This window comes from Neophocaena asiaeorientalis, unplaced genomic scaffold (genome assembly GCF_003031525.2).
Source record: "Neophocaena asiaeorientalis asiaeorientalis breed wild unplaced genomic scaffold, Neophocaena_asiaeorientalis_V1.1 scaffold264, whole genome shotgun sequence".
NCBI lineage: Eukaryota > Metazoa > Chordata > Mammalia > Artiodactyla > Phocoenidae > Neophocaena > Neophocaena asiaeorientalis.
In genome coordinates, this window is record NW_020185332.1 from 3,481,943 (window position 1) to 3,497,910 (window position 15,968).

The 15,968-nt window shown below is 46.7% G+C and overlaps 2 protein-coding genes across 3 annotated transcripts in view; one reads left to right on the top strand and one right to left on the bottom strand.

The window, feature by feature from the left end:
- The window catches only part of USP3 (ubiquitin specific peptidase 3), a 206,842-nt gene extending 202,914 nt beyond the window's left edge, over positions 1-3,928 (bottom strand). Inside the window, exons 1-2 of the mRNA XM_024735155.1 lie at positions 3,864-3,928; positions 843-1,437 (exon numbers count right to left, since the gene is read on the bottom strand). The gene's annotated coding sequence lies outside the window, so the exon portion shown is untranslated. The remainder of the gene's footprint in view (positions 1-842; positions 1,438-3,863) is intronic.
- A 74-nt stretch (positions 3,929-4,002) lies between these two features.
- Positions 4,003-15,968, top strand: part of CA12 (carbonic anhydrase 12) — a 60,381-nt gene continuing 48,415 nt past the window's right edge. The window contains exons 1-2 of one of the 2 annotated variants that reach the window (XM_024735157.1): positions 4,003-4,218; positions 11,828-11,848. In XM_024735157.1, the coding sequence (XP_024590925.1) occupies positions 4,134-4,218; positions 11,828-11,848 (106 nt within the window). In that variant the 5' untranslated portion in view covers positions 4,003-4,133. The remainder of the gene's footprint in view (positions 4,219-11,827; positions 11,849-15,968) is intronic. The other variant, XM_024735156.1, reaches the window with a different exon arrangement.

Genomic DNA, 15,968 nt, shown 5'->3' on the forward strand with positions numbered 1-15,968 from the left:
AACCTGTGCAAGGAAGGTATTTCTCTTTTCCAAGCCTCAGGTGCCTCATCCGTAAAGCGGCAAATGTAACACTCATCCCCACAGATTGTTGTAAGAATAAAGTGCCAAGTTCAGTGTCTGGCAAATAGCAGGCACTTAATACATGTTAGTTCGCTTCCCGCCAGCCCTTTCCTTTGCCCCATCAAAAGCTGCATTCCCGGGCTTCCCTGGCGGTGTAGTGGTTGGGAGTCCGCCTGCCGATGCAGGGGACACGGGTTCGTGCTCCGGTCCGGGAAGATCCCACATGCCGCGAAGCGGCTGGGCCCGTGAGCCATGGCCGCTGAGCCTGCGCGTCCGGAGCCTGCGCTCCGCAACGGGAGAGGCCACAACAGCGAGAGGCCCGCGTACCGCAAAAAAAAAAAAAAAAAAAAAAAAAAAAAGCTTCATTTCCAATTGAGTGACACTATCTGAAAAGCTAATTCTTACCTTAAGAAATAAAAATCTCTATACTCTAACCCTTATGCCTGAAAGGCCAATGATTAGCTTGTGTAAAGGGCAAATACTGCCAGATGGCACCAGCTTTGAGAAAGGAGAGCCTGGTATTAGGTGTGCATTTCAAAGGTTTTAGGAAGTCATAAAATCTAATCCTTACACTGACGATGTCTTCCCTCAAAGCCCCAGGACAGAGTGCGCCCCTTCTGGTTATACATCAACCTTCCATCAAGCTTTTAACAATCATAGTTACATGGTTATTTATGAGATTATTTGTTTTATGTTTACACACTCTGCAAGACCAAGCACTGTGCCTAGCACAGTTCCTAGCACATAGAGTATGAATGAATGAATGAAGAGTTTCCACCCACCTTATCTCGTTCCAGCCATATATCAATTCTCTCGATGCCCCAGCGGCCGGGATGACAATCTACACTTTAGAGACGACGAGGAGGATACCGAAGTTCAGAGAGGTTGCATCACTGTCAAGGCCATCCAGTAAGTGGTGGGGCAGGCACTTCAGTCTAGACCTCCTGACACCAAATCCGGTGTTCCTTTCCTCTGCCCTTTGACTTATCAGCCTCACCCCCCAGTTGATCCAGATGGCGATATTTCAGAGAAGCTCTCCTCCCTGGGGCCTTTCATCTGGGCGTGTCATTTGTTGGCCTGGTGCCATCTTTTGAGCGCTGAAGGTCCACTTTCTACCTTAATCCATTGAGTAATGAGCTATTTATTAGCTGACAACAGCCTCATCTGCTGATGGCAAGGCAAATCCAAACATGTTCAGTTACACAGGCCTCAGGAAGCCTCTGGCATGGAGGGTTCTCAGAGTCGGGGTCTTAAGCTGGTGAGGTCTGTGCTGCTTGCTGGGGAGTGGGACAGGGAGGCTTGATATTCAGCTTCAATGTTTTAGAAGTTTGGTCATTCCATTCATTTCTGTGGGATTTTTTTCCCCCCTCTGACACCCTAGGATTAAAAAAAAAAAATCACTCTTGTAGGTCAATTATACTTCAAACAGACAAACTCACAGAAAAAGAGATCAGATTTCTGGTTATCAGAGGTGGGGGCAGTGGGGGAATTGGATGCAGGCAGTCAAAAGGTACAAACTTCCAGTTATAAGACAAATAAATACTAGGGATGTAACGTACAACGTGATAAATACGATTAACACCGCTGGAAGTTATACAGGAAAGTTGCTGTAGCAAATCTTAAGAGTTCTCATCACAAGGGAAAACCAATTTCTTCTTTTTCTTTTATTTTGTATGTATACCAGATAACGGGTGTTCACTGAACTTACTGTGGAAATCATTTCAGGAGGTGCGTAAGTCAAATCATTATGCTGTATACCTTAAACTTATACAGTGCTATGTTATCAATCATATCTCAATAAAACTAGAAGAAAACAACTTAAAGCACTTAGGACAATTGGGTCTCCATTTACATTCTCAATTCTCTTTTAATTGCTATCCATTCTTTACTAATTAACCAGGTCTTTGATCTAGTTATGCAGTAAACAACCCAACCCTCTCTTTTCTCTCCATCAAACCCAGTTCACAAAATTCCATTAAATCCATCCCCTTTTTAGACTTCTCTGTCTCTGGGGAATCGTTGGGGAACGCTTAGAGGTTCATGCTCGAGGAGAAATTGGACTTACTGTTTAGCCAGACAGAACAGAGTGGGAGTAACAAAATGTGTGCCCAGCCCAGTATCCCTTGAACCAGTGGTGAAATGTGGGGTGAGTGATTTCACTTCCATGGTGTGCATTTCTGAACCTGCAGTGGCTCCTCCCCAACCTCTGTGTTCCTCTAGTGCATTTCATCTTCTAAAGACCTTGATGACAAATCAGAGACATGCGTGTTCCAAGAACCACAGTGAAATGCTCACTCACCACCCGGAGGTGCGGCTCTTGATCAAGAGTTACAGGCAGAAAAGGTCATCCTTAAGTCTACCATCCTCTGAAAGCGCTTGTAACAAGATTGTCTTTGTAACTACTTCCTTAAAAAGACTTCAAAGCCCTTTATTAACCCAAACAATAGCTGAGGATAGGGACAGCACAGTAGCACCCCTTGGAATGTGGGTGGCATGTGCTTCCTGGAGGCTTTCAGCAGACAAGCTGCTCTATCCCTCCAAAACTACCACAGACAAGCAGCTTCTCTGGTCACTGAGGCCAGCCTGAGAGTCCACTTAGGCTGAGGGTCAGCAGAGACCAGAGAGGTGTGGGCTGGTCAGGCTGCTGTGGTCAAGAGAAGAAGGCAGGCTGGTCCAGGTAACAAAACCAAAGGTCATATACCAGGGCTGGGGGTGGGCACCCTTCAGCAGACCATGTGATCCGAGCCATATCTGTAGGCAGCAGGGAGCCAAGAGAATAGGCAGGGTCACAGAGCAGGAAGGAGACAGAGCCCAGCATGGGGAGCAGGGCAGACACGTTCAGAGGACCCAGGGAAGCCAGAAGCACAAATGACAAGGGTAGTGGTGGGAACAGGGTGCGGCAGTAACAGCAGCAGGAAGACGTCGTGAGCATTGGGGGCAGCAAGTTAGTAAGACCTTTGACTTAACAACTGAACATGGACTAAATACGAAGAGGGTCAGAACCGCAAGTGTATGACTCGATGTATGCATATATTTAAAAGAATACGGACACGTGAGGAAAGCGGGCAGAAACGAGCAACAGGTGATGACAATCTGCACTGAAAACAGAACTCAGACACCGATCTAAGCCAAGATGCAAAACACCTGGTACAGAGCCTTACACTGAGTAGGTCCTCAGTAAATAACGTTAAGTCCCTTTCTTTCACCGCAACCCCAGAGAAGGGACGCCCCCCTCCCAGCTTCCTAAAGAACTACTGATATTATGAACTAGTATGAGCCTTGCCTACTTACCTGTTATGAGAGCAAAGTCTAATTGCTTAGTAAAGCTGTTTAGTCTATTTATCTGTATATCTGCTTCTATTTCACATTGTATCCCCACTGTGCTATTTACCTGTTAATTTCTTGGCGTCTAAATTTCAAAGGTAAGACCTTATCAGGACCCACTGTACCGTCCACAGAAATTCGTAATTTGAATGCAGCCCTCGCCAAACCCCACCTGTGTCGTCCAGTCCCTAAAGTGTGCCCAGTCCAGGCAGGCACACGATTGGGGCCCAGAGGAGGCTCCTGCCCAAATGGCATTGTACTACGGGGGCTTCTCAGTAAGGGCAATGACAGACCAAGGGCGTGGCCACTGAAGCGAGTCCCTAGACGCACCCCCTCCCGACCGGGTCAAGGCAGGCGGATCTCCCCCACGCCTGCCCGCGGCTCCCACGGAGAAGTGGGTTCCCAGGTCAGCCCCGGCTCCGGGGAGCGCCCGAGCCGCTGTCCCGCGGAGAGCTGCTGAAGTCAGGGTTACAACTCACCTTGGAACTGGGGCGCCAGACCTCCCGTAGGCAGGGCGTTCTCCCGCCACCCTCCACCCGGTGACATCATGTGTTTAGGACTGAGTCTCTCCATAAAAGCAGCCCGCGGGGAGCCAGGAGCCCAAAGAACTGACGTGCTCGCCCTTGGCGCCCCGGCTGCACGCACGAGCCTGGTGCGCGCCCCGCCGGCCCCAGCGCCGGAGCCAGAGAGAGAGAAGCCCAGCTGCCGGCAGCCCGCGCCCGCCTCCTGTCCGCAGCAGCCGCCAGAAGATGCCCCTCCGCAGCCTGCACGCGGCTGCCGTCCTCCTACTCGTGGTCTTAAAGGAACAGCCTTCTAACCCAACCCCACACAACGGTAAAGTTTCTTCTTTCCTGACAATCCCGAGCGATCAGCCACACCTGGGCAGAAGGATTTCCACGGGGCTCGTTAATGATGAAAATCATTTGGGGGGAGCGGGGAAGGACCTGCATGGTCTCAAAATAGCACATATTTACAAAGGATGCTTCGTTTTCCTGTGGAATGCAGGATCGGCTCCGGTTGCCAGGGCGCACGTCGTCTTCGCATTAAAATATGTTTGTGTGTTCTCGGAGCACTCCCGCTCTGGAGAGGTGGTTTGGGAATTTGCTAACCGGGGAGGAGAAACAGAACCGGGATTTCAAATATTGTGCCTCGATCCACGTGCACATGGTGGAGTGACCGGGGTGTTCTGGGCAGCCTCTTTACCAGGGAGGGTTTGCTCAGTGGTGGGTGCTTTTCTTTGGAGGAGAGGCTCTTTACCACTGTTTCACCTCCAAGTCAAAGGAATGATGCATCCCATCCTTAATCATTATTTTTCTCCAGAAGGGTTCTACTTCTGGTACGCGTGTGTGTGTACGTGCCCTCAGACGAGCATACACAGCTTATTTCTGAGTGTAATTAGGGCTTTGAACCCTGAAGGGCTGGAGGCTGGTGGTGCCCAGCCAGTAGCAGAAGGAGATGGAGGGGCCTCATCTGTAGGCTCAGGTCTGGGCAGTGAGTTGCAGAGAGCAGCCAAGGTCAGGGCTTTTGCCTGCCTCTCCACAGCTGGGTGAGCGCTTTTCTGGGGGAGTAGATGGTGACTTATGGAAACTTCCCGAGTAACGGATGGTGGCTCCTGCCCTTGACAGTTTGTCCCAAGTTGTACGGACATTTGTAGCTGTGACCATTCCTGGACCCAGGCTTGGTTGAAACACTTATAGAAGGGCCCAAAGTGACTAGAATGGCTGACAATCCATCCTCCCTGGCTGGGTGGTGGCAGTGGGAAATTGGTCCTGCTCAGCGGCATGAAAGCTGGAGCCCCCTCCCCTCAGAGGTCACGGTGCCCATGGGGCAGGGCAAGGGGAGGCAGGGGGAGCCTGGCTGTCAGCAGCTTTGCCATTCTTCTTAATTCAGTTCGAGTCCACTAGCTGGCATGAAATGTTGGGTAGTATCTTCCTCATCTGGTGGGGCAGAAGGTGGGTGGAAGAAAGTAGTTACAAAAAAGTGGAGATTAATTTATAAAACTGCAAACTTTGACACAGATTCCCCTCTGAAGAAAGCTGCCCTGAGACCCAAAGTTTGATTGACTTGAAAGAGCTCCAAGCTGCTCCAGGACGAGAGAGAAGCCCTTTACTGGCCCTCTTTCCTGAAAGCCTGTTACTCCCCTCACTCTGGGGACAGCTCATCCTCCCCCCTCTGCTTCTCTGACCTTCCATACCCTCCTCTCCCCCTCACTCTTCTCCCTTCCCCCTTCTCCCAGTTGGGCTGGGGAAAGTTTTCAGTAAAAAATTTACTTTCACCCCACACTGAGGAGGCAGCCTGCTTACCCCTTGATTCTAAGAACACAGCTTTTAAAATTCTGTTATGCCTCAGGCAGGTTTCTTGGCTTTTTAATTGCCTCCAGGGACAAGGTCAAAGCAAAACTCACTGAGGTGTAAAGTGTCAGTATTAAACCCAAGGTTTCAGGGTGGAGCGGGGTTAAGCTGGGCAACAGGGTGAGAGTGTGGTCCGCCCTCCGCCTGGGGCACTTAAACTCCCAGCTGTTGGCACTGGGGAACATCAGGGTTAGGGAGGGAAGGGGCATAATAAGGTGAAGCCTTGCATCTTCCAGACATAACCTAGGAATTCTCCGCTGCTGTAGGGGAACATTTCAATGAACTCTGCAGAGCCTGCTTTGCCTGAGCCTGGTGTGGAGAGCTGGGCAGCCTTGGGCTGCGTGGACGTGGGTTCTAGCACCCAGGACAGGAAGCAGGCAGGGCCCTGAACCCCTGACCCGAATCTCTGTAAACATCATTTTCTCCGAAGGCACCCAGGACATTCTCCTTGCCCAGTATAAGCTGGGTCTGCAGGTTCTAACAGGCATCCAGCTGGGCCTCCCAAGGCTCCGGATAGAACAGATAACCTTCTTGGAAAGGGAACAGTGCTCTCAGGAAGCTACTGAGGTGTAACCGCAGGGGCCTTTGCCTGGCCTGCCTGTGGGGTCAGTTTAATTCTGTGAAGACCCTTGCCCCTAAAGCTAAAGGTGGGAAACCAGGAGGGGACATTTCCAAAAGGCAAAGGGGCACACTTCCCTTATAAAATCTTCCTGCCTTCAGTTCTGGCTCAACTGAATGAACCAGGCTGGGCCCCGACCTTCATCCAGTGAGAACCCCTGACTCAGCCCACCCTCCCCTTCATTTTACCGTGCTTCTCCTCCCCAGACTCCAGCTTCTGAGCCCCTCCAGGCACAGCCCTTTATACCCAAAGCACCAAGTCCTGAGGGCCAAGCAGGTTCGTTCAGAGAAAGGAGGGCAGGAAAGATTGCTCTGATGCTGCTGCTGTTTAAGAACAACTCCCCAGTCCTATGTCACCGCCTGAGCCCTTACGCTCCCTGATGCACTCGACCACACTGGGCCCTGAGCCTACCAGAGTACTATGCTGATACCTCATCTGAGGATGAGGGCTGCAACAACATGGGAACCGCAGCTTAGCAAGCTTTGGGAAGAGCAGCAGAAGATGTAGGTTATTAAGGCCATGATTTGATTTTGGTGCAGGTGCAATTAAAATTTCTGGCCAAGGCAGGACTGCTCAGAGGTAGCAGATGTTTTTCCTGGTGGCCTCCAGGATCACCGAGTGGCCTATATCTCTCAGGGAGGCAGTGAGGACAAACTGCCCCGTTCTTTGTGAGGTTTTACAACCTGGGCCTCCAAGTGCTCTGCCTGGCTAAGTGGCAACCACCTGGCTTCCTTTGCCTCTGAAATCCATGATTCTATTTTAACAGAAGCCCTCAAACAGAACGCTGAGGGGAAATGTTCAGAAAAGAGGTTTGAAGTCTTCTGTAGCTTGGTTCCAAAGCCAGGCTGTTTTGTTCCTGTTCACTACTGTTTCAGTAAAAGGCTAGCAGTAAACTTGGGGGTCACATACAAGTTTGGGTTCCCCACAGTTCTGGATGTCTTCATCCAATTGCTAATTCAGAGGAGGTTAATTTGGGGACTATTAACTCCCATCCGGTCCATAGCAAGTTTCAGGGGGTCTGTGGGGCCCTGTGTACTTTCGCCTGTAAGCATCTTTGCCGCAAGCACTTTCGCTGCGTAACTAATTGACCCATAAGGCAATTTTGCTGTAGAAAATAAAATAAAAGTAAAAGAGGGATATCAAGAGGGACATAATGAACAGAAACAGAGTCACAGATGTAGAAAACAAACTTATGGTTACTGGGGGTAAAGGAGAGGGGAGGGATAAACTGGGAGATTGCGATTAACACAATACACACTACTATATATAAAATAGATAACTAATAAGGACCTGCTGTATAGCACAGAGAACTCTACTCAATACTCTGTAATGACCTATACGGGAAAAGAATCTAAAAAAGAGTGCATATATGTATGTATAACTGATTCACTTTGCTGTACACCGGAAACTAACACATTGTAAATCAACTAAACTCCAATAAAAATTTTTTTTAAAAAGGACACAGTGAAACATAAGAAATAACAATTTAAAAGACTTTATTGCAAAATACAAAATATTTGAATACAGTTTAAACGTGTGTAGATTCATGGCACTACTGTGCAAATAACGGATTTTATTTTGTGGGTTGTTCCTAAGTATTTGTCTTCCAAGTCTTTCATTCATAGTATTTTATACCTTTTTCTTTCTTTCTTTCTTTTTTTGGTTTGTTGATTCATCTCCTCATTCGGCAGTGCACTTTTTCGTTCTCGCTAACATTTCTTCCTTCATTAAGAGAGGTATCGGTTTCCAAATACAGGGATGCATGTTTGTACCTGAGCTTCGTGTTGCACTGTGAAAGCCTCTACCCTGTGGTGTATTCTTGGCATCTTGTCACATCTCTAGTGACAGATGTTTCAAAGTTCTGTGGGAAATGTTGGCTCAACTCTGCACCTTCGAGGCCTTCTGCCTCTTTCTCCTCCAATGTAGTGTGTTTCAAAATAAGAAACCAACCCTTGGGGCAAATGACCGTCATCGGTCAGCTGGATAAAGACATCAGTAACATCACTGACTGGAAGAAATGCTAATGCATTTCAACCAGTGGAAACCAAACTGTCAAACCAAAACTTTCAACTAGTTATTTGATCTTTCACAGAAAAATTGTCTTAATGCCAATTAATTACGCAGCAGGGAAGATGTTTATGGCAAAGAAGCTTACAGTAAACAAAACAAAACAAACAAAAACCACCTAACATGGTTCTATGGACCTCCTTAACTGTACATGAAATTTTGTGTCCAAGCTTATGGGCATTTTAAAAATTAATTTTTATTGGCGTATGGTTGCTTTACAATGTTGTGTTAGTGGGCATTTTTAGTGAGGAAAGGTCCATAGTACTGATCGAATACTCTAAGGGGTCTGGACTCCCCCCTCTACCCCAAAGATTGGGAAGGAGACTCAAAGATTCTCTAAGTTCGTGGGAAGTGATGGGAAATGTGGAGATATGCTTCTTAGCAGGCACTGATCTTCCGCTTCTCCTTGTGGACTTTCATTTTCTCATCTATAAAACGAGGTGTCGGGTTGCAGGTATGTGAAAGAGCCCTCAATCCATCTCTTCCAAAGTGGGATGTCAACAAATAATGCCTAAACCAAAGCAAATCATGAAGGCACAACATGGGCATGTGTTATAGAGATGAGATAATGCCAAGAGAATCATTTTAAAAGAATTCACAGTGGTTGCCATAGGGAGCAGGAAAGTGACTAGGGAATGTCGGGGGACCAATATTTTTATTAAAAGCCTTATAGAACCATCTGACTCTTTAAACCACGTACAAGTGTAATTTGAAAAATTGCCAATTGAATTTGAAAATTAAAAAGACTGAGGCAAAGAAATGAAACAGAACAACAAAAAAAATAGGACATTAAACCAGCTTACAAAGAAAAAACAAACAAAATCCCTTTTTCGCTTTTCAAAACCACCATTGGCTTGAGTAGGAAATGCCCAGTTGTGATAAGTGACTACCAGATGGTTGGTCAGGTAAGTTTTACTGCAAATCATTCCCAAGAGAGAAAGGAGATGTGAGTCTTCCTCTTGCATCAGTACCCTGGTGGGCCGAGAATCTCAGAGGCACTGGGAGAAGCTGGGAGAGAGGGACATAGGAGTTGAACAGTCCCCTCGTTGTGATGTGTCCCGAGACACCCTGAGTCTCAGTTTGGGGTCTCAGGCTCCTCCTGGAGATGAAGAGGGAGGTGTGCCAGCAGGGTAATGAGAGAGCACAGCTCTGCAACGACTTTTTAAAAACTGAAGTGTAGTTAATGTACAATATTGTCAGTTTCAGGTATACAGCAAAGTGATTCAGTTATACATATATCTATATATTCTTTTTCAGATTCTTTTCCCTTATAGGTTATTACAAGATAGTTCCCTGCATAAAGTTCCCTGTGCTATACAGTAGGCCCTTGTTGGTTATTTATGCAACGACTTTTTAAAAAATTTTATTTTATATTGGAGCATAGTTGATGAAACAATGTTGTGTTAGTTTCAGGTGTACTAGGCAATGACTTTTTAAAACTATGTTTTGCTGTCAGCACAAAGGACTTTTATGAGTGAAGGGTGTGGAGTGGGAAGTGATAGGTGACTTTCATTATATTCCTGGCAGGACCTCTCCTCCACATTGCCACTGCCCCTGGAATTCTAATTCAGATGAGGGTGGCAGCTTCCTCAAAGAAAAACTTTCCTTTGGGGATTAGTTTTCTCCTCTTTATATACTGAGGTGAAACCTTCTCCAGGCTGTGTTGTTAAGTGGGAAAAAGCAAGATGCAAAACAGGGTTTCCCGTATGTCAACATTTGTGTGCAAAAAGGCAGGGGGGACAGAATACAGAGACCTGGGTGTGCAGCCACACTGTGCAAGTGTTCCCATCAGCTGGTGAAACTGACTGAGTCTAATGAAGCAGGGAGTTCGGGTGGCAGGAATCACTTTCACTGTGTACCTCTTGGTGGCTTTTGAGTTTTGAGCCTTGTGACTTTATTACCCATTCAGGTGATGAAATTTGGCTTCTCTAAGATATATGGGAGGCTTCTGATCAAGAAGCGCCCTCCCTAACCCCTGGGCCCCTGCACAAAATCACTGCCTTGTGCTTTGTCTCCCCTGGGAGCACAGTTGCTCTGAGAAGCAGTTGTTCTGACACAGACTCTGAAAAAGGTTTTTTTTTTCTAATTAAAAAAATGTTTTTTCTTACAGTTTCATTGAGATATACTTGACACACAGCACTGTATAAATTTAATATGTACGGTATAATGATGTGACTTACATACATCATGAAATGATTATCACAGTAAGTTTAGTGAACACCCATCATCTCATATAGACACAAAATTACAGAAACAGAAAAAAATGTGTGTGTGTGATGAGAACTCTTAGGATTTACTCTCTTAACTTCCATATATAACACTGCGCCACGAGGGAAGCCCCTCCTAGGACTCTCTTAACAATTTTCATATGTAACGTCCAGCCGTGTTAATTATATTTAGCATGTTGTACATCACATCCCTAGTACTTATTTATGACTGGAAGTTAGTACCTTTTGGTCATCTTCATCCAACTCCCCCTGCCCTCACCCACTGCCTCTGGTAGCCACAAATAAGATCTCTTTTTCTATGAGTAAGTTTGTTTGTTTTTGAAGTATATTGACCTACAACACTATGTTAGCTCCTATTATACAACATAGTGATTTTTTTCTATACAATTAAAATGTCACCATCCAAGGATATTAGTTATTGACTATATTCCCCACACTGTACATTTCATATCAGTGACTCATTTATTTTGCAACTGGAAGCTTGTACCTCTTAATCTCCATCACCTATTTCTATCCTCCCTCCATGCACCTCTCCTCTGGAAACCACCTGTTCTCTGTATCTTTCTTTTGTTAGGTTTGCTCATTTGGTTGGATTTTTAGATTCCACATATACGTGAAATCATACAGTATTTGTCTTTCTCTACTTATTTCACTTAGCATAATACTCTCTAGGTCCAGCCAGGTAATCACAAATGGCAAGATTTAATTCTTTTTTATGGCGGGGTAATATTGCATATATATATCTGTGGAATATATATATATATATCGCAGTTCTTTATCCATTCACCTATTAATGGTCACTTGGGTTGCTTCCATATCTTGACTATTGTAAATAATGCTGCAATGAACATAGGGGTGCATATATCTTTCCTAATTAGTGTTTTTGTTTTCTTTGGATAAATATCCAGAAGTGGAATTGGTGGATCATATGGCAGTTCTGTTCTTAATTTTTTTGAGCAACCTATAGATCAATACTGTTTTCCATAGTGGCTGCACCAATTTACATTCCCACCAGCAGTGCATAAGGATTCCCTTTTCTCCATGTTGAAAAAGTCTGAAGTTCTGGGCATCCACCTCCTTTTAATTTCACCCATTTAAAAATAAAATCTGCCATGTTTTCTCTAACTTGTTCAAGCTCAGTTGTACTTACTTGCTTTTTTGCTTTTTCTTCTTTGCAGGATCCAAGTGGACCTATATAGGTAAGTAGAGATCTTAAATACTTTTTTGAGGAGATGACTATTTAATGAGAAAGTCAGAAACTTCTTGATCTGTAGAGGTTATTTTGGGGGGTTGGGGAGAGCAGTGCTGGTATTGTTAAAAGAGGGCACAACGTCCTCTCTAAAGACTTGCTCCACACAGGTCTCAGACAGCTCTTTCTCCAAGCAGCTGAGCCTGCTTTGTGCATTTGAACTGCGAGTCACAGTGTAAGGCTTTCAGATTCCTGCAAACCGCCCAGGTGAGGATGCCCAGGTTACCTTCAGACTGCAAGGGCCCTAGGCAGGAGAGTGCCCTTCTCCTCTGTAGGACATTTATTCTACAGTAAACAAAGAATAAAGGGCTCCTTTCTGAAAGTTAGGCTCAGGCCCGAGAACTTAAGCTGCCAGTGTGTCTAGAATTAACTTCTCGTTGCCGTGTTTGTAAGCAAGCAGTGGACCAAGCAAGCAGTGATGGTCAGTCCTTAGTGAAAGAGGAATGCTTGTCTTAAATGGAGAGACAGGGACATCAAGTGTGCACAGAGGTTTCGAGATAAGCAGCTTGAAATCGGCTTAGCTCATGTATTGCAATGAATGGGAAATTTGGTCATCAGCTGGCGCGGGGATGGGGGTCAAGCTCTAGGGTCCGCTGGCAAGCGCAGGAATGTTAATAATGACTTGTTTGGGACTGAGTGATGAGGGATGTGCAAGAGACATTGTTATGGGGAGCAGGAGGGTGGAACTGGCCTCACTGGCACAGGAGGGGTGGTGACAGACAGGGAAGTTGATTACTACAGAGGAAGCAGAATCCAGAGAAAGATCTGCCTTGGATTTGCTAGTTAGGCTTTGGATGTTTGTTAGCCCGAGAGGCAGAGAAAAGTCCCTGAGCTAATCAACCAGCTACCTCCAGGCCGAGGTCTCCTCGGCTCTAGCATTGCATGGCTCCACTGCTACTAACATCCCTTACGTACTTATTATGGGCAAGGCACGTTGCTAAGTGGGTGGGTAATTAGAAGCATAGGCTGTGGTCTGTAGATGGGAATTACTTAAAGCTCACAATTCCAAGCAGAATATAATAGGTAATAATAGCAGATAACAAGTAAATGATTCAGTGCTCTGATGGTTCAGAGGAGGACGAGAGGGCTAGGGCTAGATGGTCAAGGAAGGCTTCCTGGAGGAAGAGGGTTTTCAACCGGACCTTGGAGGATGGGGAGGATTCAGTACGATGGGAAGGAAGTGCTATTGGCCAAGTTGATGATGGTATCACATGAATGGAGGCAAGAAAGAGCAAGAGGGCATTTGAGGGAAAACATGTAGAGAAGTCGTTACAGGGGAGGGATGGACTCTAAGGTCAGAAAGATAGGTTGGGTCATGTATTAAAAGACTGCAGCAGGTCTGTAAGTAAGGATGCTGGCCCATCTCCCATCTCCAAGCTATGTTGTTAAATGAAAAAGGCCAGGTATAGTGTGTATATGTGGCACCATGTGTGTACACTGTAACTTTGTGTTTGCACAGAATTTTTCTAGAAGGATTCAGGAGAAACTGAAACAGTAATGGCCCCTGGAAAGGAGTACTGAGGGACTAGGGGTCAGCTCTGGGAGGGAAGAGTTACTTTTCACTGTCCGTAAAGTTTGAATGTTTATCCTGTGCTTGCCTTACCAAAAAATGCAAAACGAAACAAAATACTAAAAAAAATTTTTTTCAACAATATTTAGCTAATACTTTAAATTATCCCAAAATACAGAGAGAAAAACATGAGACACCAGCAGCCCTTTTTTTTCCCCAAAAAACACTAACATTGTGCAACAGGAAGGCATTGTTGCTGTTCTAAAGGCCTATATTAGACTTTCTACTAATGGCACCAACCACAGGGTTACTGTGAGGATCGAATGGTGAGATCCATGTGAAATGGGCTGGCATAGTATTGATACTTGTTCTACAGCAAGCACCCACTAAAAGTAGACTATGACTATTATTATCAAGATACATTGTTTTCTTGGAATAGATTTTTACTTCTCTCAAAAATAATAATAGTTTTGTGTCTACACGTTTTCTTAATATGAGAAGGCAATTTGACGCCTGTGTATCTCATCATTATTTTTTGGAGTTGAATGTTATTTCCCTCACTACCACAAATAAAAGCTTCATGTGTGTCCATCTTTTGGTAACATGTTGTTAAAGCTATAATGATTGCATTGTGTCAACAGTATTCTATTATATTGAGAGTGTTGTATGGACTTCTCTAAGGTGAATATATTTCATTAATAAATATTGTTCTAAATTAAAAAAAGAATCAGGGGTAGCATGGAGGGGGAGGCCAGGCTCTTCCCACTTTGTCCCATGGATGGAGGGGCGGGGCAGGGGGTAATTTGCATTTTATGGAGAGTAGGGGATGGTAGGTGGTGGAAGAGGAAGGATGGGAGGGAGGCCGGAAGGTGTTTGGCCTTTGAAGAAACCCGATTCTGTGTCTTAACGTCCAGTTTACAGTGGCGGCAGTTAAGAGGGAAGGGTAGGGCAAGAGACCTGACAAAGGAGGAATCGGTGCAGTCTGGGGATCAGGGCCCCTTGAGCAGGTTCAGTGTGTGGGAGGAGACAGGAGCAGTGTAGGCACGGAACGAAGGTGGGGCTCAAGTTCTGGACCTTATTCCATATGGTCTGGAGGAAGCATGTGAGCCCTCGGGGTCTTGCTTTCTCCCCCTCTGTGACCTGGGGAAGGGGTTATCCAGACCAGTGTTCCTCAAGCTATGGCTTGGGCTCACCTGCATCAGAATCACCTGGAATGCCTTCCAGATATACAGATTTCTGAGCCGCAGCCTGGATCTGGGGGAGGGAGGGAACCTGAAAAACCTGTCTATTTCAGGTGATTCTTAGGCACTCTGTTAGAGAACCTCTGACCAGATGGTTCCCAAGACCTTTCTAGCCTGAGTCAGAGGTAACTTGCCCCACACCTCTTCTACTGGCTTCCCAGGTGGAGTGGAGACACAAGTCACGTCTCCCCAGGGCTCCCTGCGTCTGCGGGACAGCGCCCCTGGGCAGGGCAAGGAAGTTACGGAGAACAGAGAGACACGGTGTCAAGAAGGTGTAGGAGGAAAATCTTACTGCCACTTAGGCATGACATGGTGCTCCCCAAGGGAGGGCCTTTCTGTCCAGCCGTACCGACCAATCCAGAAGCACTTCTTCCTGGCCATTAGCGCTGGCCAGCCCTCTGTCCCTCCTGCGCACAGTTAGAGCAGCTCTTTGCTGAGGAAGCAGAGGGCAGAGTCTAAAGATGCATGGCATGCATGTGGGCGAGCACAGAGGCAAACCTGGTTTTTTATTAGTGAAATGGGCACACGTGATGTGGAGTCAGGTCAGTGGGGGGCCAGTGAAGGAGGCAAACAGGTCCAGGCTGGCAGCTGGCACTTGTGCTTGGAGTCACACAAGTAAACAGAGAGCCTGGCATAGGTGCCGGGGGTAGCGGGGGAGGGAAGAATGGTTTCCAAACAATACAGGCTGCATCGAATGGGGCAAGTCCAACCCAAGGCCACATGCTGGTTTTCCCAGGGCGCAGACCTCACAGCTACTTTTCACATAGATGCCGCTGAGTCATCCTACTCTGCGGGCCTCTCGCTTCCAGGAACACAGGATAGGACTTCTAGAAGCACTCGGAAAGAGAACTCGAGCCCCATCCCCTCTCCACACTGAGTCACCAGGCTAACCTCCCGGATGGCCCCCTGCAGACAGGAGGACCGTCTGGCAGCCAGGATGGAGCCAGCCCTGCCCCTGAGTGCTCCTCCCGGGTGGCTGGAGCAGCAGCTGGGTACGCGTTGGCATGTGCTGGGTCAGAGCCCTACCCCCCTGCAATCAGCCCCAATTCAATCCTGCTGACCCACCAACTCTGAAATGGAGGGCAACTGCAAGTCAGGCTGACACGTGAGAGAAGGCTGAACTCCAGTCTGCTCAAGTGCATCTATGCTGTTAGAAGGCAGGGTAGTGGTTGCCCTTGGGGTGCGGAGGTGACTGGAAGGAGGGCATATTGGTCACGTTTCGTCCCTTGACACGGGTGCTGTGTTCAGTTTGTGAAAATCCATCAAGCTGTTCACTTACGATACATGCACTTTTCTGTATGTATATTATATTCAATAAA